General features: G+C 54.4%; 9 protein-coding genes and 2 non-coding genes across 11 annotated transcripts; 3 read left to right on the top strand and 8 right to left on the bottom strand.

Annotated features, from left to right (window-relative positions):
- Positions 1 to 980: 980 nt before the first annotated feature.
- Positions 981 to 2,263, bottom strand: VC83_08052 (uncharacterized protein; the record flags this gene model as incomplete). The annotated part of the gene is made up of 1 exon (XM_024471613.1): positions 981 to 2,263. The coding sequence occupies exon 1, from the start codon at positions 1,470 to 1,472 to the stop codon at positions 981 to 983; it is 492 nt and encodes a 163-aa protein (XP_024321169.1). The 5' UTR covers positions 1,473 to 2,263.
- VC83_08051 (uncharacterized protein) lies at positions 1,083 to 3,946 on the top strand. Its single transcript, XM_024471612.1, has 4 exons — positions 1,083 to 2,189; positions 2,267 to 2,313; positions 2,473 to 3,001; positions 3,054 to 3,946. Coding segments are annotated over exons 2-4 (1,146 nt in total). The 5' UTR covers positions 1,083 to 2,189; positions 2,267 to 2,311; the 3' UTR covers positions 3,669 to 3,946.
- PRE2 (proteasome core particle subunit beta 5) lies at positions 3,947 to 5,149 on the top strand. Its single transcript, XM_024471611.1, has 3 exons — positions 3,947 to 4,208; positions 4,308 to 4,529; positions 4,583 to 5,149. The coding sequence occupies exons 1-3, from the start codon at positions 4,071 to 4,073 to the stop codon at positions 5,078 to 5,080; spliced, it is 858 nt and encodes a 285-aa protein (XP_024321171.1). The 5' UTR covers positions 3,947 to 4,070; the 3' UTR covers positions 5,081 to 5,149.
- A 769-nt stretch (positions 5,150 to 5,918) lies between these two features.
- On the bottom strand, positions 5,919 to 5,991 carry VC83_08049 (the record flags this gene model as incomplete). The annotated part of the gene is made up of 1 exon: positions 5,919 to 5,991. It is a non-coding gene; the product is annotated as a tRNA-Gly (tRNA).
- A 174-nt stretch (positions 5,992 to 6,165) lies between these two features.
- On the bottom strand, positions 6,166 to 6,300 carry VC83_08048 (the record flags this gene model as incomplete). The annotated part of the gene is made up of 1 exon: positions 6,166 to 6,300. It is a non-coding gene; the product is annotated as a tRNA-Gln (tRNA).
- A 724-nt stretch (positions 6,301 to 7,024) lies between these two features.
- On the bottom strand, positions 7,025 to 9,521 carry CYR1_2 (cysteinyl-tRNA synthetase; the record flags this gene model as incomplete). The annotated part of the gene is made up of 2 exons (XM_024471610.1): positions 7,025 to 7,279; positions 7,353 to 9,521. 2 exons carry the CDS (start codon positions 9,519 to 9,521, stop codon positions 7,025 to 7,027), a joined length of 2,424 nt encoding a protein of 807 aa, XP_024321254.1.
- A 551-nt stretch (positions 9,522 to 10,072) lies between these two features.
- Positions 10,073 to 14,127, bottom strand: CYR1_1 (cysteinyl-tRNA synthetase; the record flags this gene model as incomplete). The annotated part of the gene is made up of 3 exons (XM_024471609.1): positions 13,818 to 14,127; positions 12,880 to 13,603; positions 10,073 to 12,829 (listed from the first exon to the last, which is right to left on the bottom strand). The coding sequence occupies exons 1-3, from the start codon at positions 13,991 to 13,993 to the stop codon at positions 10,073 to 10,075; spliced, it is 3,657 nt and encodes a 1,218-aa protein (XP_024321255.1). The 5' UTR covers positions 13,994 to 14,127.
- A 45-nt stretch (positions 14,128 to 14,172) lies between these two features.
- Positions 14,173 to 15,839, top strand: VC83_08045 (uncharacterized protein; the record flags this gene model as incomplete). Its single annotated transcript, XM_024471608.1, has 2 exons — positions 14,173 to 14,813; positions 14,866 to 15,839. Exons 1-2 carry the CDS (start codon positions 14,708 to 14,710, stop codon positions 15,837 to 15,839), a joined length of 1,080 nt encoding a protein of 359 aa, XP_024321252.1. The 5' UTR covers positions 14,173 to 14,707.
- A 562-nt stretch (positions 15,840 to 16,401) lies between these two features.
- On the bottom strand, positions 16,402 to 17,900 carry TYS1 (Tyrosine--tRNA ligase cytoplasmic; the record flags this gene model as incomplete). The annotated part of the gene is made up of 2 exons (XM_024471607.1): positions 16,865 to 17,900; positions 16,402 to 16,752 (listed from the first exon to the last, which is right to left on the bottom strand). The coding sequence occupies exons 1-2, from the start codon at positions 17,816 to 17,818 to the stop codon at positions 16,402 to 16,404; spliced, it is 1,305 nt and encodes a 434-aa protein (XP_024321253.1). The 5' UTR covers positions 17,819 to 17,900.
- A 1,019-nt stretch (positions 17,901 to 18,919) lies between these two features.
- SRC1 (inner nuclear membrane protein enriched at telomere/subtelomere region) lies at positions 18,920 to 21,098 on the bottom strand. Its single transcript, XM_024471606.1, has one exon. It carries the CDS (start codon positions 20,572 to 20,574, stop codon positions 19,072 to 19,074), a length of 1,503 nt encoding a protein of 500 aa, XP_024321258.1. The 5' UTR covers positions 20,575 to 21,098; the 3' UTR covers positions 18,920 to 19,071.
- Positions 21,099 to 21,326: 228 nt separating this feature from the next.
- On the bottom strand, positions 21,327 to 21,778 carry VC83_08042 (uncharacterized protein; the record flags this gene model as incomplete). The annotated part of the gene is made up of 2 exons (XM_024471605.1): positions 21,327 to 21,470; positions 21,494 to 21,778. The coding sequence occupies 2 exons, from the start codon at positions 21,776 to 21,778 to the stop codon at positions 21,327 to 21,329; spliced, it is 429 nt and encodes a 142-aa protein (XP_024321259.1).
- Between the last annotated feature and the right edge of the window lie 241 nt (positions 21,779 to 22,019).

The following is a 22,019-nucleotide window of genomic DNA, read 5'->3' as shown; positions in this document are numbered from 1 at the left end:
ACCTTGGTGTACGCGTTAAACCATGCTGTAAGCACTGGTTTTGTTGCACCGTCCATGCATACAGTTTCGATCCGTCGCCCAATAGCGACCTGTAGATGGGGATGTCGTTGTATGAATCGTGGTACCCAGTCACGACCGAGGGAAAATCGTGGTTGGGGTAGAAGTAAGTTTGGCGTCGCGTCATCAAAATTGAGTGACCGGTGCGACCGGAGTTCTTCAGCTATTTCCTTCAACAACCGATGCCCTGGAGAATAGCCGCTGATTGTTAGGTTTTTAATCCACTTTAGAAGTATCTGTTCTTGCGCGCCTGATAAATTCTGCTGTTTCTGGCGGGCTTGGGAGCGTGTCAAACCTCCATTGACGCGTCGCGTCACTGAACTCTTCGGCAGCCCCAGCACTTTCTCAGCGTGATATGCACTCTTATACTTCTTAGATTGGACGTCTAATACTGCCTGGGCTATTAAAGTTTCACGCTCAGCAACACCCAGGCTTTTACAGCGAACCATTGTTGAGTTATTCACAGTTATCAGAAGTCGGCGGGGTGAATTCCCCGCGTTACGCCATCCCCCGCGTTACGCCACGACTTACGTTATATCACCACCTAATTCTTAAATATCTCGAGCCTCATTTTCATAGATTTACGCGCTTTTGAACTTCTCTATACGAACGATTTTGCTAGAAATGAGAATTAGTACTAAATTGCCACTAAACTCTCTACCTACATCGACCTTCTAGATAATCACCTAAACTTTGAAGATTACGAGCTTCACTTTCTAAATTTGCGCACTTCTAGCGCAATTAGCGCCCATCTACGCAAGATTGATCGCATCGAGCTTCTAGACATATCACCACACAATTCTTGAATATCTTAAGCTTCACTTTTGAGAACCTGCGTATTTCTTGTATCTCTCTGTATATTACATATTGCAGACTGATAATAACACATGGAAGAAACCAATAGCTTGCTAAGACAAACCATATCAGCAATTACCGCCCATACCTCCCATACCTCCCATACCTCCCATACCCCCCATACCTCCCATACCTCGCATACCTCCCATACCTCGCATACCTCCCATACCTCCCATACCTCCCATACCTCCCATGCCTCCACAATCTCCAAACCCTCCCCCATAGCCCCCGCCATAACCCATACCACCCAGGCCCCCACCCATGCCCATACCACCCAGGCCCCCACCCATGCCCATACCACCTAGACCTCCCATCCCCATCCCCATGCCGCCCATGCCCATGCCGTCCATCGGGTACATGCCCCCCATACCCCCAACTCTTCTATACCCTCGTGCACCAAACCTCGGTCCTCCCAGAACACTTGATCCCATACCAGCATTCATAGACCGCCGGGGCAAAGTTGACCGCGGGTAGACGGCTGGTCGCGTGCCGAGGAACGGACGAGGCCGCATAATCATATCATCGTGGAAGCTTGAGCGAGGGCCGATGGGGAGACACATAGTTGTTTGATGCTGTGTCAGATGGAGGAGCTCAGTAAGTGCATGTGTCACATGATAGTGAGACAAGCGTATGTAGATAGTGCGGTTTCTTGATGGAGGGTGGACGAGAGATTTTAGATCGGATGAGATTGGTAAGTTGATAATGGGGAATGTATATACTCGAGCACTTTTGTGAGTCGATGATTCATGACATAACCGGTTCCAACCCTCATAAGTAGTGCTTATGGCCTCACGGCGGCTTCTAACACGGGGATTGCTGGACCTTGGTGGGATTTGGATGAGGTTACTCGTGAGACTGCTGGCTTCCGTGCCATTCGCCAGTGTCCCTTATATGGGCAAGTGATGCCGGCGCATCTTTATTGTATAGCTTTTCGAGCCTCAAAACCCATGATGCTAATGTATATAAGCATATAATTCAGGGTTTTGGAGCCGTTGCCAAACTGCCCGTACGCAGCATGACGTACGGTCGTAGCCCGGAACCTAACCAATGATTAGTGCAACTTTGACAACATCATGATATCATCGTGCTTAGAGCTCGCCCACGATCATGCTACCCCCCTTACAATAAAGCAAGGATCGTGTGGACGTTACGTACTGGTGATTTTTATCTCTTCGCACTCACTCTGGAATAATATATTCCTCTAAAAAACAAACCTTTTATTCAATTAACTAGCTACGAGATCGCCTGGCTTGTTAATATTCGAGGTTTACCCCAAGGTACGGTTGCTGTTTACTCACCGCGTGATTCAGTGCGGGGTTTGATTCAGATAGGGAAGGTGCTGACCACGTCGTAGTTGATAAACATATAATACACTGGAGAATTGAGAATCTCTTCTACAATGTAAGTCAGCAAACCAAATTTCTTAAAAGACACCATGTTCGGTCATCGCAAGTCTAGGAGCACCGCTTCCTCAACGGAATTCAAGTTATTTCCGCTGTGAGCCCTTGATATCCCACATTACTGCGCTTTTGTTCGACGTAAAACTAACACCCAGCGCAGGAATAGAGCACTCTCCATTCGCTCCGGCGGGAACAAGAACCAGGGCGGCTCCTCACAAGGGGGCTCGCGCCATGGTTTCACCTTCTCCAGCCTGCGGGGAGCCGGCCAACCTGAGCTGTCCAAGAAGCTCTTCCGCCTCATCAAGACCCAGAACAACCTCATCGGCGCCTACGAAGCCGCCGGCAAAGAGCGCCTCTCCGTTGGCACACAGCTCTCCGACTGGGGCGAGCAGACCGGAGATGATGCCGTCTCCGAACTTTCCGACAAGGTTGGTGTGCTGCTCAGCGAGCTGGGCGAGCAGGAGGACGTCTATGCGCACAACTTGGACGATGCCAGGTCTGTTTTGAAGACGATCCGAAACACGGAGAAGAGCGTCCAGCCAAGCAGGGACAACAGACAGAAGATCCAGGATGAGATCCACAAGCTCAAGATGAAGGAGCCAGAGAACACGCGACTGGTGGTTTTGGAGCAGGAGCTGGTTAGGGCAGAGGCGGAGAACCTGGTGGCCGAGGCCCAACTTACCAATATCGTATGTTACCCTGCGTTGTCAATCATATGAACGAGTGCTCACACAAATATAGACTCGCCAAAAGCTCAAGGAGGCCTACGCCGCCGAGTTCGCCGCCACCATCGAGCGCGCAGAGAAGCAGATCATTCTCGCCCGCCACGGCCGTCGCATGTTGAACCTCCTCGATGACACCCCAGTCATCCCAGGCGACACTCGCCCGCAGTTCGAGCACGGCAACCAAGCTCGACAGATCCTCAACGACGCCGAGGAGGACCTGCGCGACTGGCGCCTTGAGGCCGACGATGTTCCCATTTCAAGCCAGATTGATTCGAACCTGATGCCCACCAGTGGAAGAGTCGGTGCTGATACCAGCTATGATGACGAGGAAACATTGCAGACAATCCCATCGACCAGTGAGAGCGGAACCCAAGGCGGCAACTATGAGACCCAGAGCCGAACCCAAGGGGGCAACTATGAGATCCAGAGCCGAACCCAAGACGGCAACTATGAGACCCAGAGCCGAAGCGAAGGAGGCACCTACCTTCCCCACGGCACGATAATGGCGGGGGGAGGAGGAAGCTCGAGCCGCGCAACGAACGGGCAAGGCGGAGCTTCAAAGCCGAGGGCGACCTTTGGTGAGGATGTTGACACCCCTAATGTGACTAGAGAGAGAGCTGAGGTGGTTTGAATTTCATCAATAATGGGCGGCTGTGGGGAGTCGGACTCGTTGCTTACGACCATATCACGAATGGTTTTAATTATTGTGCTGCTGTTCCGTAGAGATAGTCTTTCTAGTAAGAAATAGTATATTATAAAACGATCCAAGTTCAAAATCCCATTGTTGAAGCCATCCAACTTCAGTCCAAATTCAGCATCACTGCGTGTATCGCATCACGTGATTTATACAGGTGTGTTCGCGGTTACAGCATGCCTGTTGTGACGCGAGCTCTCGCCTGCCTAAGCTCCAGCAAGCCCATACCAACAACGCCCAACAAAGCAAGCTCTCATCAACCTCACCGCCGCATCTCCCATCTCAGATCATATACCCGAAACCACATCCCCACGACAGATTGGAGGCACCGACGTCAAGATGGACTCTCTCGTCGCCCGCTACAGCAGGCCGATGTTTGCGAATGAGGGCTACGCAAAGGAGCAGCAGGAGGAGATGGAGATGGTCCAGGAGGTGCCGGCGTTAAGTCTGAGGTTTGCCATGCCGCCCGTTGCGCAAGTGAGTTCATATCCACACTCCCTCTCCACACGGTTTCCGTGGAAATCCAACTACCTCCCGACGTTGGATCGAGACCAAATGCTGACATGACAACCGCAGCCGTCATCATGGCTCCGCGCGGCAACAGACGATTACTCCAACCCCAACTGCCCCATCAAGATCGCCCACGGCACAACTACGCTGGCTTTCAGGTTCCAGGGCGGGATTATCGTGGCGACGGATTCGAGAGCTACGGCTGGGAACTGGATTGCCTCGCAGACAGTGAAGAAGGTTATCGAGATCAACAACAGCTTGTTAGGCACGATGGCTGGTGGCGCTGCTGTAGGTCTTCCCCCGACGACCGATCTCACGGCCACAACTAACGAACCTTCTAGGACTGCCAATACTGGCTCGCCTACCTAGGCATGCAATGCCGCCTCCACGAGCTCCGCCAAAAGCGCCGCATCACCGTCGCCGCCGCCTCCAAGATCCTCGCCAACATCGTCTACAGCTACAAAGGCATGGGCCTCTCCATGGGCACCATGTGCGCGGGCGTGACTCCCTCCGAAGGCCCCGCGCTCTACTACATCGACTCCGACGGCACGCGGCTGGCAGGCAACCTGTTCTGCGTCGGCTCTGGACAGACCTTCGCCTACGGCGTGCTGGATGCGGAGTATAGATATGATTTGAGCGAGGAGGAGGCGCTGGAGCTGGGTCGACGCAGTATCCTCGCCGCGACGCACAGGGATGCGTATTCGGGTGGGTATATTAATTTGTATCATGTTAAGGAGGAGGGGTGGGTGAAGCATGGGTTCAACGACACGAATCCCATTTTCTGGAAGACGAAGTTGGAGAAGGGCGAGTTCTCGAATGTGACGAGCGAGTTGGTTTGAGGAGGGGCCGTACGATAGTGTGTGCCGGGATGGGATGGGATGGGAATTGGGACGTGGGTGTGGCGTGGGATGGGATGGGGAGGATAATAACCGGAGAAAGCAGTACGATAGTAGCTTTTTTGCATCAAGATATTGGCGGGAAGTTCGGGCTTTGCATGGAGACTGAGTCGGAGACCGTTCGGGAGGGGGGAGGGGACGGGGACTCGTGTGTATTTTAGCTGTCGTGGGCGCGTGGAATAGACGGTCATTCTGTCACTCATGTCCATGTTTTGTTATGATGCTAATATGCTACACCATGGCCTATTTACAGATATAGCATCCCCTTCCGCCGCATCACCCACCCCATCCTACCCCCTCCTCCCCCCTCCCCACCCCCATAACACTCCACTCCTCCCACCTCACCACCACCCAATCCTCCCCCTCCCAACCCCCCGCCACCTTCCCCGTCGTCACATTTTTTACATCATCCCTCCAAGCCTCTATATCCGCCCACTCCTTCCCCATACTTACCTCCACCAAATTCTTCCTCAGATCCTTATTCCCAATCGGACTAAACCACACCGTCCCCCTCCAAACCGCCTTATCAACCTCCCCCTCTATCCCTGCTATCCCCGCCAACACAGCGAAGACGGTGGGGGGAAAACGGATGGTGGTTGCCGATGATGCGAGGGGGGTGGAAGTATTGTACTTGGCCATACTTGTCCAGGAGCAGTTCTCCTTGAAGCAAAAAAAAGATAGCAAAAAGAAGAGCATCACTTCTCCCCAACCACATCCATCAGCATCCTATAGACACCTCAGCGCTCAGCTAAAAAGAAATACCAAAAAAAAAATTGCATATTGCAACTGCCGTGAATCGAACACGAACCTCCACCTTGGAAGGGTGGAATCCTAACCATTGGACCACAGAAGCGGATTTGTTTTTGATGTAGTGTGCTCGCTTATTGTGGACTATAGAAAGAAGATCGAGCAAAAAAAAAAAAGTGCGTGTATCGCCTCGCCTCGGCTCAACTCGCCTATCCCCATCGCGTAAAATAAAAAACACACCTCCCATACAAAACCACCACCAAAAAACGGCAGAAAAAAACAGGTCGTACCCGGGCTCGAACCGGGGATTCGGGAAAATTGTTTATATGTATAACCACACAACAAAGTGTTTAATCCAATTTGGAAATTGGATCCGAATCAAAATCCCACGTGCTAACCACTACACTATACAACCAAAGGCTTTAACCGAGAGAGAGATATTGCAGATTATATAGATGGATTTGTGGGTGCCTGAGGAACACAGCTGTGGCATGACGAAAAAAGAATGTCTGGAGAGGATGGGATGGGGAGTTTAATACACACCAACACTGAACGAACGAACTCAATTCACTGAATGTAGATTGCACGAATAATAGAATATACAGAATAGAATATATTCCCCACCCCAACTATATATCAATCTATCTCCCCCATCAAACAAACCATCGAATCGCCCCCCACCCCCCCTTAAACCAAACTTCACCTCCCACCAAGTACGCACCAAACCCCCAGCCATCCAGAGAGCCATTTCTCAATTCCCTCCCTCTACTCCATAAAATAACAACGCCCACCCCCATCCAATTCCAATTCCCTATCCCAAATCCCCCAAAACAACTAACGCCAATTCTCCACCCCCCCCCTCCCAGACCATCTAGATATACAGCCCGGGGTTAGAAATCTCCTATATATGCAACCCCCCCCAAACGCAACGCAACGCAACTGCCGCAACCGCCAATCCGCCCTCAAGAATTAAAAGATATTAGCCGTTGAAGATAGGGACACTCCCATCCATCCCACCACCACCATCAACCACCCACCCACGCAGAAGCAATTCATCTCATCCATCATCATACATCATAACCCCTCTCCCCTTCCCCCCTCTCCCCTTCCCCCCTCTCCCCTTCCCCCTCACCCACTCACTCACTCAACCTCCTCCACCACCCCCTTCACCCCTTCCCCCTCCACCAGCCCCTTCACCCTTACCCCCTCCACCACCCCCTCCAATTCCCCAAACCTCTCCCGATACCTCTCCACCAACCTCTGCTGCTCCGCCACCGCATTCAGCACCTCATCAAACGGCCGGATGTACCTCTTGAAATCCGTCACCGCGCCCGCCGGCACGTGATTCTGCGCTGCCGTGACGCCGCGGCGGAGGGAGACGTTCGCGATGCAGGCCTGCAATTATCATCGTTAGCCAGCCAACCCCCCCGAAAAAAACTAGCAGGAATAGGAAAGTAAGACAACGTACCTCAACCCTCAACAGCAAATTCCGCATAAACCCCAAGAGCAACTCATCCGTCATATCACTCCCCCTCCCCGCCAGCTTCTCCACCAGCTCCATCTGGGGCCCATACAACGGCTTCGACACCCCATCCTCAAACCCATCGCATATCATCTCCAGCCTCAGACTCGTCCTCCACAGCGCCCAGATCGAGTCTGGGTCAATACTCAGACCCCCCTTCGGCTCAAAACTCAATTGCAGGTCCTCCCCTCCCCCCCTGCCCGCATCCTCTTTAAGTTTCGTCGCCGCAGCCTCAGCAATGTCACAGCCAAGCAACGGCTGATGCGTAATCCGCCCCGCTAGGGAATGCGGGTACATCAAATAGATATACTCCGGATTCTCCAAGCCCTTCAACTTCCTCTCCCCCATCGGCTTAACATCAAACCCCTGACTCGACAAACTCCTCAACTCCCGCCTAATACTCTCCACAGCCGGATCCTCCATCTCCCCTTCCACCCCCCCCGCCGCCGTCGGCCCCGCCCGCTCCGTCTCGCTGTAATTCTCCAAACACCGCTGGATCTCCGATATGAAGTCCGCCGAGACGGCGATCTGCCCGCCGTCCGCGGTGGAAGAGATGCGGGATGTTTTGTTGACCATGGGTCCGAAGTAATCCATCCGCCGCGTGACGGGGTCGTGTTCGCAGACGGGGGTGCCGAAGTGCACGCCCATCCGCACCGAGAGGCCGCGGAAGATGAGGTTGTTGTCCGCATCAATAACCTCCTTCCCAATCGAGTGATTCAGAATCTCCGACGGCCACTGAATCTCCAGCAACTGCGCCTGTACCGAAAAACACCACAGCAGCGCCGACGTCGCGGTGGGGAAGGAGACCATAAAAGCGTCCCCCTCAGTCTTAACCTCATACCCCCCAATAATCCTCAGCTGCCTCCGCATCACCTCATTATGCAGCCGGATCGCCGACCTCATCGCACTCTGATTATTCTCCCACAGCGCAGTCGACCCCTTGATATCCGTAAAGACTATACTAATCTCCCCCACCGGCGCCTGCACCTCCGCCTCCAGCCGCCGCAGCATCGAATCCTCCACCGCCTCCTTGGTGCGCTTAATCCGCTTATTGGGGAGGTACACATCATCTAGGACGCTCGTCGGGCCCAAGGTCATACTCGGGCCTCTATTCATCCTAATCCGATCCCTCCGCTTCCGGTCGGTCACCCCCATCATCATCACCATAATCTTCCCCGTCGCCCCAAACGCCATCGCGAGATCGCGCAGCCGCTGCGCAGCGCGCACCAGGTCGTTGCGCTCGGACCGCGCGACGTCGACGACGAGCTCGGGGGAGAGGTACTCCCAGAGCTCGCTCGAGGCGATCATCACCATCTCGTCCTGCTCCTTGAGCGTGATCTGCGTGATATGCGGCGCGGCCTGGACAGCAGGTAAGAGCTGGACGTATCCGAACGCCCTAGATACTCCAATAATATCATTTAGCTTCCCCTGGCGAGAGACCCAGCCGCCAGCGTCGCGGATTCGTTGTCGCTCGCTCGGCTCGGCGGGGTCGTGTTTGCGAGTTAGGATGCGGTGGCTGCCGTCGGATTGGATGAGCATCGCTTGTGCGTCCCCGACGTTGGCGACGTAGAGTTCCATCTGCTCTAGGAACATCACCGTCGCCACGCCGCCGGAATTCAAATCCGCCTGGGTGAGCACTGCGGGGGGCGAAGACCCTCGATGAGAAAGCAGCGAGCGATCCTCCACAAACTGCGTCGCGCCGGACGCGAGCTCTTTGTTAAGCGACAAGAACGCTCTTCGCAGCGCATCAACAGGCGTGTCGTGGATAGCGGGGTTAAGCATCTTGACCTCGTCGCTGAAGATGCGCACAAAGTTCTCATGCAGGTATTTCGCCACCTTTGAGCCGCCGCTCGTCGCTGCTTGCCCGTCAAACATCCCTAGAACCGTCTCTGACTCGTTGGAGTTGAACCGCGGGACGACAAGGTCGATGATGGAGAGATGCTCGTTGCGACCGAGTGTATCAGCCATACCGTACGCCATCGAACCGGCCAGGGTGCCGGAAGTACGAACTCTCCTATCCTCAGTCTCATCCGGTATAGTTGGGATAGTCAGGGTGACATCCATGAGACCCAGAATCCTCAGATTGACCAGTGCACTAAAATCCGTCGAGCTCATCTCATCACGATTCCCACCCCTAGAACCGTATGAGATGTTCGGCTTGATCTCCAACCGCTTATTGCCCGACAAGTTGAGGTACTTGAGATTAGGGTTGCAATTCCAATTCCAATCGTACGGCCAGTTCGAGACGTTGTATTTGAGCGAGTTGCTGCCGACATCCAATACCGTCAGGCGATGCGCCTTGCCCAGCTCTGCTGGGAGCGTTTGGAATTTATTGCCATTGATATGCAACACCTGAAGAAGACTGTAATCCTCAAAATCATCCGAGGGCAACGAAGTAAGGTCGTTACCAGAGAGATAAAGCTCAACAAGCTGAGGCCAGCTCCGCAACGTTCGACGAGGGAGATCGCTGAGGTCGTTATACGACAAATTCAGCACCCTCAGCTCTCCAAGAAGGGTAAGCTCATCAAAAACATCATCATCCAGCTGATTATCAGCAAGATAGAGATTCTTAAGAGTAGCCGCAAAAGTATTCGCCAGTTTCGTCGACAAACTAGACTCCTTCCTCGTCGAAGTCGACGTCGTACCCGTCGCAGTCTCCTGCGTACTCAAAGACCCAGCCCTCGACACCACCGCCGCCTGGCGCCCACCCTTCCCATAAATAGATATAATAGAGTCACTCCTACCCCCCCCCCGGGGCCCTGAGCAGGCGAGCTCCCCACCGCCAGCAGCCCCCCCAAAGTCTGACTCGGTCTGCGCTGTCCAAACCCCTCAAGCGGCCCTAGCTCCTCACGACTCGCATTCCCCGAGCTGGTCTGCATGCTGCTCTGGGAAAACGATCCCTGTCGGTCAGATGTTGAAGGAGCGTCCGTTGGGACTTGCGGCGGGCGAGAGCTGGGTTTGGGGAAGTGCGCGAGCACGTTGGCGGAGATGTTGAGGGTTTCCAGCTTGCTGGCCCACCAGATCTCTTGGGGGAGCTTCTTGAGGTTGTTCTGGGAGACGTCCAAGATTCGGAGTTCGGTTAGGCAGCCAATCTCTGGGGGAAGACTGTTCAGTGCGTTTCTCGCGATACTGAAATGCTCTAGGTTTCGGAGCTTCCCAATATGCCTCGGCAGAGACACGAAATGGTTCTTGTCAAGCACCAGCTTAACCAAGTTTGGCATCCTCTCAAACGACCCATCTGCGATGTGTGCCAGTTTGGCGTTTGATAGAAAAAGCGTTGTCAGCGCCGGGACGCGGTTTTTTATCTCAAATCTTGTGACGGGATTTGAGTTCAGGCGGAGGATTCGAATCTTATCGAAGCTCCCTTCGAACACAGAGACGGAGTTGTGATCGGCAGAAATCTGCTCAACCATTGGGAGGGCAGCTATAACATCAATACTCGATAGAGCATTGTACCGAACATCAACCTCCTTGAGGCCGCATAGCTGAGAAAACGTGTCTGGCAGTGAACCGGACAGACGATTGTTTGTAATAACGAAACGTTCCAAGTTAGTGAGCCTCCCAATCGCGTTGGGCAGCTTGTCAACCGCATTGAAGCTCATGTCCAGATCCACGAGCCCAGGGAGGTCGCACAAGAACTCAGGAAACGATTCCAGAAAGTTTGACGACACATTCAGTGTCCGGAGCTGTTTGAAAATGGCAAAGTACGGCGGGAGGTGTGTCAGCCGGTTGTTTGCGAGCTTCAAACTTATCAACCCTCCCAGACAGTCCAGCTCCGCGTGCTCCAACTGTTCCAACCTGTTGTTGGAAACGTCCAAAATTGTGAGTCGGCTGGCTCTCCCAAGACTTTGTGGCAGTTTGTGTGCCTCGTTGTTGACATACTTTATGTCGCGCAGGTTAATACACGACTGTATGAAGTCCTTGGGGAGTCTAAGCGAAAGGTTTCGGGAGAGATTAAGTGATATGATTTCTGTCGCTTTGGAATAGAGCACGATGGGGATGGTGATGAGGTTGCGTCCCGATAAGTCAACATGACTGAACTTTTGGGATTTGTTCAAGCCCAGATCCTGAGATATGGCGGCATATCCACTGTCGCGCTGCGGTATAAAGAGGAATCGACAAAGGTATGTTTGGTCCTCCCTGCCAAGATCCTCAATGTCATCCTTCTCTTCGTATCCCGCTTGCTCCAAAAGTTGCTTCTGGATAATAGCTGGCCTTTCGGCCGCGCCAAGAATTCGCTGTAAAGCATGCTTCTTCATGATGATTTGGTAGTTGTCAAGACTGTCCGTAATATGTGTCTTCCTCCCAAACTGAGTAATGACATCCGCAACGGTAGCAGTCGGGTCCACAGACAACGTAGCAAACGTCCCATCCGCTTTAAAAATCCGTATACAGTACGGGTGTTGCGACTTCTCAAACTTCCGCGGCATAGCGGTCTCATCGGCTTCAGGGCCCGTCATGTTCAAATCCGAGACCTTCTTAACTGCCCAACTATCCGGAGCGTTCCACCCAAGCAGCCCTCCACCCGAGTCCGGCACCTTCACCTCCTCCGGCTCCCTGCCTTGCATTGCGCTTTCCAGCGGCTCGTGCGACGGCGGTTTCTGCAATATCCCCTCCATATTCGTCAAGTCAGAGTCGAAATTGAAGACATTCGAGTTCATCTCTGTGCGCTTCCGTTCTCTCTGGGCAGCAGCTTCATGGAGCTCCTCTTGGATCCGGTTTCTCTTCGCTTTCTTGGAAAAAGGCAGCCTCCCAAACGCCGCTTGTCGCGACCCGTGCCGTGATGAAGATGGGCGACTACTCGGCATGGCGCTACCGCTACCATTCCCTACCGATGGCAAAGGAGGCTCTTGATTTGTAGCGTATCCAAGACTGCCTTCGCCTCGACCATAGGTGTCCATAGGCGGCGGTTCATAAGGTGCTTGTGGTTGTGGTTCGCCGCCCTGCCCTCCGAAAGATCTCACGGAACCAGGCGGATGATTTAATATACTCGACCCTTTGTCCTTGGGTCGTCTAAATCGCGACAGGATACCCGGCTTCTTTGTCTGTCCCGGCATTGTTATTGTCGATCCCGTCGAAGACTGGCCTAGCGTATTCTGGCTCATGTAGCTGGGTGTTGGACTTGGTGCGCGCTTTGGCGGCTGCGGTTGCAGCCTCGAGGCACCAGTGCTCGTGTTCTGGCGTTCTTTTGGTCTCCCCGAGGATGCCATGTCATCCCTGGCAGTCGACGGTCGAGCAGCTTTGGCTTCGTCGCTCTTGTTGTGGCGGTGGCCGTGGACGACTCGGTGAACTTTAGCTGAAGCTTGTGCTCGCGCAGTCGATGGTTTCGGTGGCGGTTGGGGTGGTTCCTCTGCAATGTAGCGTTCCCTATCGACACCTGAGAGGTTGGTTCGAACTGGCGCTTCGCCGTACCTCGAGATATCCTGTGTGCTTGTCAGTTCAACTGAATATATCGTGAAACTAGAGTACTCACAACTGAATCCTGGTACAAGAATGGCACCACGTCGCTAGAGGGTACTGGAGTTCGAGGTCTGCTGGGCACCGGAGACGAATCTCTGGCCTCCGCCGCGGATGAGGGTTTCCGTTCCCTATGCCTAGGATATGAATTCGTCCTCTGCTCCTTCCCAGCCTGCTGGTGTGTCGGCAGGCTCGCATCCGAACCATCCCTTCCCGAATACTCCTCTCCAAAGAAGCCCTGTAACTTCTTATGTATCCCCGTCCTAACCACACTCCCCCTCGACCCATTGCTCCCCGACGTCGCGACACTAGCCAGCGACGGCCTCCTCTCATCATCCGGCGCCACCTCCGCCTCGGGATCACCAAAGGTCCTTGGCGTCCCGGGCCTCATGCTCGGCGACAACTGCGAGTTCATGGAATGGTTATCGCTCGAGTCATTATAAAAGCTGGCCCCGAACGCGCTTGTCGGCATCGTCGCGCCATTCTGCGACGGTGACATCCACGGCGCACTGTACTGGCGTGGCGAGACGGCCGAGGGCGGATTATGTTGTACGCTGGGGATGCGACCGCCTGGTTTGTCGAGCACGGAGAGCTCGCGTCGGTAGTTGCCAAAGTCGTTGCTCAATCGGTGTTCTTTCGGGAGTGAGATCGCTGCGAACGAGGCTGCATTCGAAGTCGTGCTATCAGCGGACAGCGGGCCAGTGAGTTGCGTTGGAGAAATCTGAGATTCGTTTTCGAGCCTGTTGAGAGACGCGGGTGCAGGCACCCGACAGATATCAGTCCATGCTCAAATGTTGTGCTGAAAATGTAACAGATGGAAGTGATTTTGTGACCAAACTTGAAGCTTCGGCAATTGGGGGGGGGGGGGGGAATGGGGGCAGCGGGCGAGGGGTGGGGTGCAGCAGCTGCCGTGAGCAGGAGGATGACTTGAGGATGACTTTGGGGATGACTTACTTTTCCTTCCTGGCTATCTTGAGCTGAATGGGTGTTCGACTGCGAGATGGTGAGCGGAACAAAGAGGCGTTGACAGCTTGTGTCGGGACGGGCGCATGGATGGTGTCGATGGATCTGGAGCTCGCGGTGGAACTGGTCCTCGCCGATGACGAACCCTCTCTTCTCGTCAAGGTCATGGCGGCCCTAAGGCGGCAGCTCTAAGGGCTAGTTAGTAGCGGATGTAATTATTGGTCATGAAGAGCTAGCAGCAGCGGTCCGGGTGGTTTATTGAAAATTATCATGGCGGCATGGAAAGGGCGATGAACGGTGATGAGTATAATTTATTGGCACAGAGGCACAGAGGATGTGCTCGACTCCTATATATCCTCAGTCACGTGTTTCTTGTTTCCATCCTTGATTGGGAAGCTTCAACCTTCCCCAGCCACCAACTAAAAAAAAAGGTCCCCATTACCGGCATCACCAGCATCACCAGCATCACCAGCATCACCAGCATCACCAGCATCACCAGCATCATCAGCATCACCGGCATCACCAGCATCACCAGAATCACCAGCCGTCAACCATCACCAACCTCCATCTTTATTAATCTCCCGTTTGCTGACGCTTTTTTCTCTTTCCCTGCTACCATCACCACGACTTGGTCCCTCATAAAGACCACACTCAACCCTTCCTTTATTTCACTTTATTCCACTTTATTCCAGACCTCTTCCAACAAACTATTCCAATCCCTTGGCTAATATCTCGATCTGCCTTTACCCGTCATCATCCCTTGTTAACCTCGGACACTGCATGGTCCGGATTTACACTACCTTGGCTCTCTGCCCTACTCGACTCCAACCGCAACCACCGCCGTCAAGACTACCACTCCTTCCACCAACCAAATCCTCATCATGCAATTCTCACAGCTCGCCGCCGTGCTGGCAGCAGCATCGATATCTCTGCTATCAACACCAACTACTGCTCAGACAACCGCAAACTGCAATCCTCTCCATACCAGTAAGCCTCGACCCCCCATCATTATCTAGCCAAGCCACTGACACCCCTCCAGCCTGCCCACCAGACCCAGCACTAGGCCGAGCAATCAGCGTTGACTTCAAGCAAGGAGCAGTCGACTCCTTCACAGCCCAAGGCAACCCAACCTACGAAACCGACGGCGTCCACCTCAGCGTCGCCGCCTCCGGCAACGCCCCCCAACTAAACAGCCGCTTCTACATCATGTTCGGCAAAGTCACCGTCACCATGAAAGCCGCCCCCGGCGCCGGCATCGTCAGCTCCGTCGTCCTCGTCTCCGACACCTTCGACGAGATCGACTTCGAATGGCTCGGCGCCACCCCCAACGAAGCCCAATCCAACTACTTCGGCAAAGGCCAAGTAACCACCTACAACCGCGGCGCCTTCCACCAAACCTCCGAGAACCAACAGCAATTCCTCACCTACGACATCGAATGGACAGCCACCCAGATCATCTGGTCCATCTCCGGCTCCGTCGTCCGCGTCCTCAACGCCGCAGACGCAGACGCAAACCAATACCCCCAATCCCCCATGCAAGTCAAATTCGGCACCTGGTCCGGCGGCGATCCTGCCAACGCCCCCGGCACCATCGCCTGGGCGCGCGGCCCGACGGATTTCTCAAAGGGGCCCTTCAGCATGGTCGTCGCCTCCATCGCGATCACGGACTACTCCACGGGAACCTCGTACGAGTACAAAGGGAATGGCGGTAATATGGCGGATATCGTGTCGAATGGCGGGAAGATTGGTGCGAATAAGGGGGCGACGGCTACGACGAATGAGGCCCCGGCTGTGACGTCGCTGTCGCCGTCTGTGCCGGCGGGGCAAGGCAGGGGGGAGGGGGAGGCGTCCCAGACGATTGTGGTGGAGGGGGTGCCGAGCGGGTGGGTCGTGGCCAGTAATGGCAAGATTGTGCCGGTGGGCGCGGGTGCTGTGAGTGGACCGAACGTCGTTGGTGTGGCTTGTGGTGTTGTTTTTGCCGTTGCGGCGGCTTGGGTTGGGGAGTGGCTGTGAGCTGCTGACTGGGGGGGGGTTGACGCAGGCAAAGTCTCGCGAGAGACTGAGTGCCTCTGTTGTATGAGCATTATCTTTTGCAGCGACTGAGCGTTTTTGAGAGCATGGGTTAGCGATTGGCATTAGCGTTTTGGTATTGGGTTGGGATGGGATAGATGGGATTGGGATTATTGGCGCATGCACACGAAAAGAATGGATGGGAATGAGGGAGGGGGGTTGCATTGTACGATGATGGTTATGAGGTTAGACTACGAAAAGAGTTTGGAGGAAAGGACGACAGTATATCAAGGCGCGAACTGCGACTCGTTTTACATGAATATACTTCCGTCTCCTGGGGAGTCTGAACATGCCTTCCTTCAAAAATCAAACATAAAAACACGTACGTAATATTCGAATCCCGAATCCCCTTTTCATATCTCAAAAAGGGGTATTCAACCATCTCCCATTCTTCCGTCATTCATGCTAATCTTTCATCTCGTAATTTCATCCATATGCACGCACTTACAACGCCTTTTCCCTCCCTTTTCCCCATCCTCCCCCCCACACACGAACATCTATCTATCTACTCCACCTTAGCACTCTCCAACTTCTCCGCAACCCCATCCACCCCCGTCCCCGTCCCCGTCCCCGTCCCCAACACAACCTCCTCCTTAACCCCCTCAATCCCCGCCTCCACGCTCCCATCCCCCTGGACAACCACCACCCCCTTCCTCGCAGCAGCAGCAGCAGCGCGCTTAGCAGGATCCCCCTTATCCTTCTTAACCTTCGTCTTTATCTTCTCAGCCTTGACGACGGGATAGGCCTTTGCCTCGATCTCTTGCCATTCGGCGTCGGCGGCGAACTCGGCGCGGATGGGGTCGAGGAGAGCGTTGAGGGCGGTGGTGAGGGAGGATTTGAGGAGTTGGGGTGTTAACTGGGTGGGGATGTTAGTAATTGTACTTCGGACTATAGTTTTCAAGAGAGTAGTAGTGGTTAAGGGGGGGGGGGTTGATGTGTGTAAGGGAGGTAACAAAAACAAAACTCACAATATCGGCCTCATAATCCTTCTTCAACGCCTCCACATCCTCATAAACCAACGCCTCCCCCTCCCTCCTCTCCACCACATACTTCGCCACCCCCCCATTCTTCAACGCCACCGCGCGGAAGATAACATGTTCCACAAACGCAACCAGCCCATTCCCCTCCACCTTCCTCGGCACACACACCGCCTTCTTCAGCTTCTTCTCTACCCCCTTCTCATCCTCCAGGAGATCAATCTTACTATCCGGATCACTGGCGCTCATCTTCGCCGCCTCCCCCAGCCCGGGAATCATCGTATTCATCAGATGCGCGCGGACTTTATACCCGATACGCGGGAGATTCTCCATGGCGAAGGTGAAAATCTTCCTCTGATCCACACCACCAAACTGCGCATCGACGTCAAGGTACTGCTCATCAAGCGCCTGCATTAAGGGGTAAATCAATCCCCCCAGCGTCGGGTCGTCAGTCTGCTTCACCACCTCCGCTCCCGCCTTCTGAGCGACGCTGATCCGCGTCACACCCTCCAACTTAAAGCGGTCCATCGTGTATTCCTTCCCCAGCTGGTACGAGCTCCCCAGCACGAACTCAAGTAGACTCAAATCCACGCCCACCGCGCGAAGTAAAGCCTTAATCAACCTCGAGTAGTAAGCAGCGCGGAACTCCACGAGCTCGAGAGGCGCCTTCATGTTATCGAGGTACCCATGTATATCCGCCAACAAAATCTTAACATGGCATCCCGCAGCGAGCAGCTCGGCGATCTTGATGATCGGCACGAAGTACGCGCAGTGAGGGCGTCCCGTCGTCGCAGTGCCCCAGTACACTTTCAGCGCGCGCTTTTGGGTCAGGATCACGTCGTCGATGAGTTCGGGGTTCAGCACTTCGGCGAGGTTGGATTTGATCAGCGCGATCGAGGCTGCGGGGTCCATGGCTGGGGGAGTGGTGGGGGCTGGGGCCGCCATTGCGTGAGGCTGCGTATGAGAGAGAGGCTTGAAAGAGAAAGAAGAGAGGAGGCGGTGATGTGGCGGGCGCGAGGGGGAGAGGTGGCTAATTTTTGAGGTTTTGTTGAGGCAAGGGCGATTTTGAGTCGTGGAGCGAAGTGGGATGAGTGTCACGTGCTATGGAGGGGTTGGCGGTGGGGGACGGAGAAAACCCCCGAGTAATGGGCGCTGAAAGGGTTCTTGGCTTCAGCATCATTTAGAGTGCAAGTATAGGATGGTTTAATTTAACATATATGTAATTGAATGGCGATATTAACTAACTAATCTCCCGTCGTCTTCGCATACCAGCCATAGTGGCGAACTGTCCAAGTACTGTACCACCCAGCCCTCCCATAAACGCCGTCGTCAACCACCAACAAAAACAAAAAAAACGTACAAAATTCCTACAACTATAACCACAACTAATAAATCGGCCTCCCCTCCTGCCACCGTTGCTGCACAACCTCCGGCCCCCCATCCGTCCCACTAACGGGACTACTCGCCTCCCCAAACTCCCCCCAGCTAACCCTCCCACCCTTCCTCCTTTCCCTCTCCGCGACCAGCCCGGCGACAGCGCCGATCCACTCCCACACCCTCGCAATCTCGCCGTTGCGGTCTTGGCGTTGTGCAGAGCGCACGTTGGCGTTCATCTCGACGACGTTCCGGACTTTTTGCCATATGGCGTCGCGTTTGGTCAGGGAGTGTTCATCGCGGAGGACGTCATCGCGGAGTTGTGAGATGGGGATATACGCCTCGGGATACTGCGCAGGGTCCATCGCATGTCTCGCGGCCTGCTCCGCTAATCGGTCGAGGGTGAGCGATATGAGCTCCGGAATCTTCGCGGAGATAGCTAGGTAGGACGAGTACTTAGCGCGCGCGTAGAGCAGGATCGTGGCGACTAGCGCAAGAATTGCAATCTGGAGGCGATGTCTTGCCAGTGCGACTCGGAGGGATCGACGGAGGGCGCAGGAAAGAGGGATCTTTGCGAGGGAGCTACTCGAAAGGCGGGGATGTCCTGGGGTGGTTGGTCTAAGGGGGAGGGGGGGGACCTGGTTAGTTCCTTGTCGTCAGATGGTTGTAGTACTAGTTGGGGATAGATGTAGATTTGATGTGCGCAATGAAAGCGGACGAGGACACCCACCACTTGGTAGGTGCTTCATCCGGATGAAAGTGAGAGTTGGGCTTGAAACACGAAAGATGCGCAACAACGGGAAAAAAGAAACACGGGGAAAGACTCACTCATCCTTAACAACCTCCACCTCATCCCTCCCCATAATCTCCCCAATAGCCCCCGCCCACAACTCCTCAAACTCCGCCTGTTCCATCCCCCTCCTCCTCTTCTCACTAACCCTCTTCTTCAGCTCCTCCTCCCCAATCTCCGGAACCTTCACCACCTCCCCCCCCCCCTCCTTGGCTCCACACTCGAACTTCGCCTTTCGCTCCCGCAATTCCTCGACCGCGCGGTCCGCAACGACTTTAATCCTCCTCACCTTCTCCCCATCCGGCTCACACGTAGGCGGTAGCGGCACCACACCACCCAGCGCGAGCGGGTGAGGGCGCAGGACGAAATCAGGCTCACAGGCCGTCTCGAGACGCTCATAGCAAAACGCATGTTGCGGACAAGCTTCACACTCCGGTTCCGCCAGCGCAAGGGCCCAATCTGGTAAATGCTCGAGTTTGCTCGACACGATAGGTGCAGCGGGGCGACCGACGCCACAGTACCCGACAGCTAGTTTCTCCTGTCGGTACCAGGCTGCGTAGCCGCCGAGCATGGTGAGGAAGACTACCCAAAGGGGACCCTTGGCGTTAAATCCACCCGAGGATTTCTTCTTCGGTCGCCTTGCAACGGGGCCCAATGCTCGGCCAGCGGCGCGCTCAGAGTCAAGTTGCAGCTGCTCCTCCGGTGTGAACTCCTCGCTAGTCTCGACGGCGTTATCGTCAAAGTCGATGGGGTGATCCATCAGAACGTGAGAGAGCTCGAATGTCGCGCTCGAAGGCGGGGTGATCCCGTCATCGGCGCGGGATTGCGTGATATCAGCCGTGCGACGGCGAGGCGTAGCGCTAGACTTGCGCTTCGCAGGCGTCTCGTGGAGTGTCTTCCTGCGTCTCTCACCGCTAGGGCTGCGGGAGGAGGAGATGGGCGAGGAGCCGCTCTGGAAAGGGTTATCGTAGCTGAACGCCGCGCCCTTGCGGGGGAAATCTTCATCGACATCTTCGGGCTTGACGACGGGTGCTTCGGTCTTGCGGGTTTTTCGCACGGTCCGACGGATGGTGTCGGGCTCGCTGCTGTCTTCGGTTGCGGCACGGGCGTGCTTGGCGCTGGTGATGCGGGGGGTTTGTTTAACGGGTGATCGCGAGCGAGTGCGTGCGCGTGGCTCCTCAGAGTCGACGGTGTCCTCTCTAATTCTTGCCGATGGCTTCCTGGCGGATTTCGTTCGGCTAGCGGATGGTGGGGGGAGGATGGGTTGTTCGTCCTCTAGGGATCCTGCATCGGAGCGATCTGCGTTGGTGATACCTTTGCTTGTGCGGCGGGCGCGGGAGCGGGCGGAGAGGATCTTGCGGGACTGAGGGAGGACTTTGTCGGTGAAGATTTCGACGAGCTGTGGTTTCTTCGCGCCGGAGGGGTAGGGGATGTCGTGAGAGACGAGGATGGAGCGGAGGCGGGGGACGGTGAGGGAGGAGGGTTCAAAGTTGGATTGGAGGTAGTCGAGGCTCTCTTGGCTCTCGTCGTCCGACATGTTGGCGTTTGTGGCGAGAAGTCAGGGAGGTGATGTGAAGGTAAGGTGAGGCTGAGAGATAACAAGTGTCCGCAACGTTCGCTCGGTAATGATTGAGCTTTGTCCCTGGGGAATTGCGAGGGCAGCCTAGTATCCTTTGAAAACTTCTTCTTCTCCCGGCGCAGTTTCAGACCTCTTTGTCTTGCCGATAGTACCGGACTATGTCTTTCCACAGTGTCGCAATCGAACAGAACCTCAAAATCGCTATGCTCACGGCCAAAACAGCTATAGCCTCCTTGTAATAGCGACCAGTTATTAAGTCTGCGCGATGTCAAAGCTTTAGCAGCCCTTTGGTGATGGTCAACAGTGGTGGTGTTGGAGCAATAGGGCTATCTGTCAACGATGGCAAATATAAATGGCGTCGTTGGCCCGAGAACGACGGGTGGGGAAGTCATCGTAACTTATGCCACAGTGGCAAATATTGCTGCGCCACACTTTCTAAGTCCGTTTATCAGAGTCACTTTTGAGACATTCCATGCCGACGCCGATTGTTTTCTAGAAGGAAGCTAGAATGTGCTGACTTGTTGAAAAAGGGATGTGATTTGAGGCTGGTATGTGTATGTTAATACTTCACCATTTACGTTGCAGTGATTAAACATACACAGACAGAGTTAAGTTATTCTCTATTATCCATATACCCCAAGTTATCCAAAGAATTCCAACTCCCATAACCTATAAGAAACACAAAACGAGACTCCTAGAGGCTGCACCATCTACAAAACCTCAACCCTCTTCAAATCCGTCCAAGCCTCCTCTCTAACCACCTTCCCCACCCTAACAACCAACACCCCATCCTCCAACTTCGCACTAATCTCCTCCCCATCAACCTCCACCTTCTCATCCCCCTCAAGCGGCAACTTCACGCTCCTCTCAAACACACCCCCCCAGTCTTCAAACTAGCGATGAACTCCTCATCGCCCGCGCGGTACACAACACCAGCGATATTGAGCTCGCCCTTCTCGGCATCCCAGTTCACGCTGACGTCTTCCTTGCGAGCGCCGGGTAGCGCGACGTGGAGAACGTACTCGGTGGAAGTGGAGAAGGTATCAACAGCCGGCGCAAACGCATCGCTCTCGTCAGCAGCACCCCTTGCCTCTCCTTCAGCAGGCGCGGTATCCGGATCCGCCGCAGCCCTCTGTGACAAGTAAGGACAAATAGACTCCATTGTATGTTATAGGTTAGGCACATCGAAGTATTTAAGGTACCCAAGTCTCTTTGAGTCTATGGCCGTATGTGAAGAATACAGATATAGTCCGTTTAAGTGTGGTGGTGGCGAAAACACCGACTTGCCTCCTACTGGGCTCTCGTTTATCACATCTACCTCTCACTGCTTAGACTACAACTGTCTTTCAGTAGAGGACGCTTTTATACGCTAAAGCTTATGTCACAAAAAAAATTCGTTCTCT

This window comes from Pseudogymnoascus destructans (assembly GCF_001641265.1).
Source record: "Pseudogymnoascus destructans isolate 20631-21 unplaced genomic scaffold scaffold_21, whole genome shotgun sequence".
NCBI classification, from domain to species: domain Eukaryota; kingdom Fungi; phylum Ascomycota; class Leotiomycetes; order Thelebolales; family Thelebolaceae; genus Pseudogymnoascus; species Pseudogymnoascus destructans.
The sequence above is the reverse complement of the archived record's forward strand: the minus strand, read 5'-3'. Positions and strand labels throughout refer to the sequence as shown.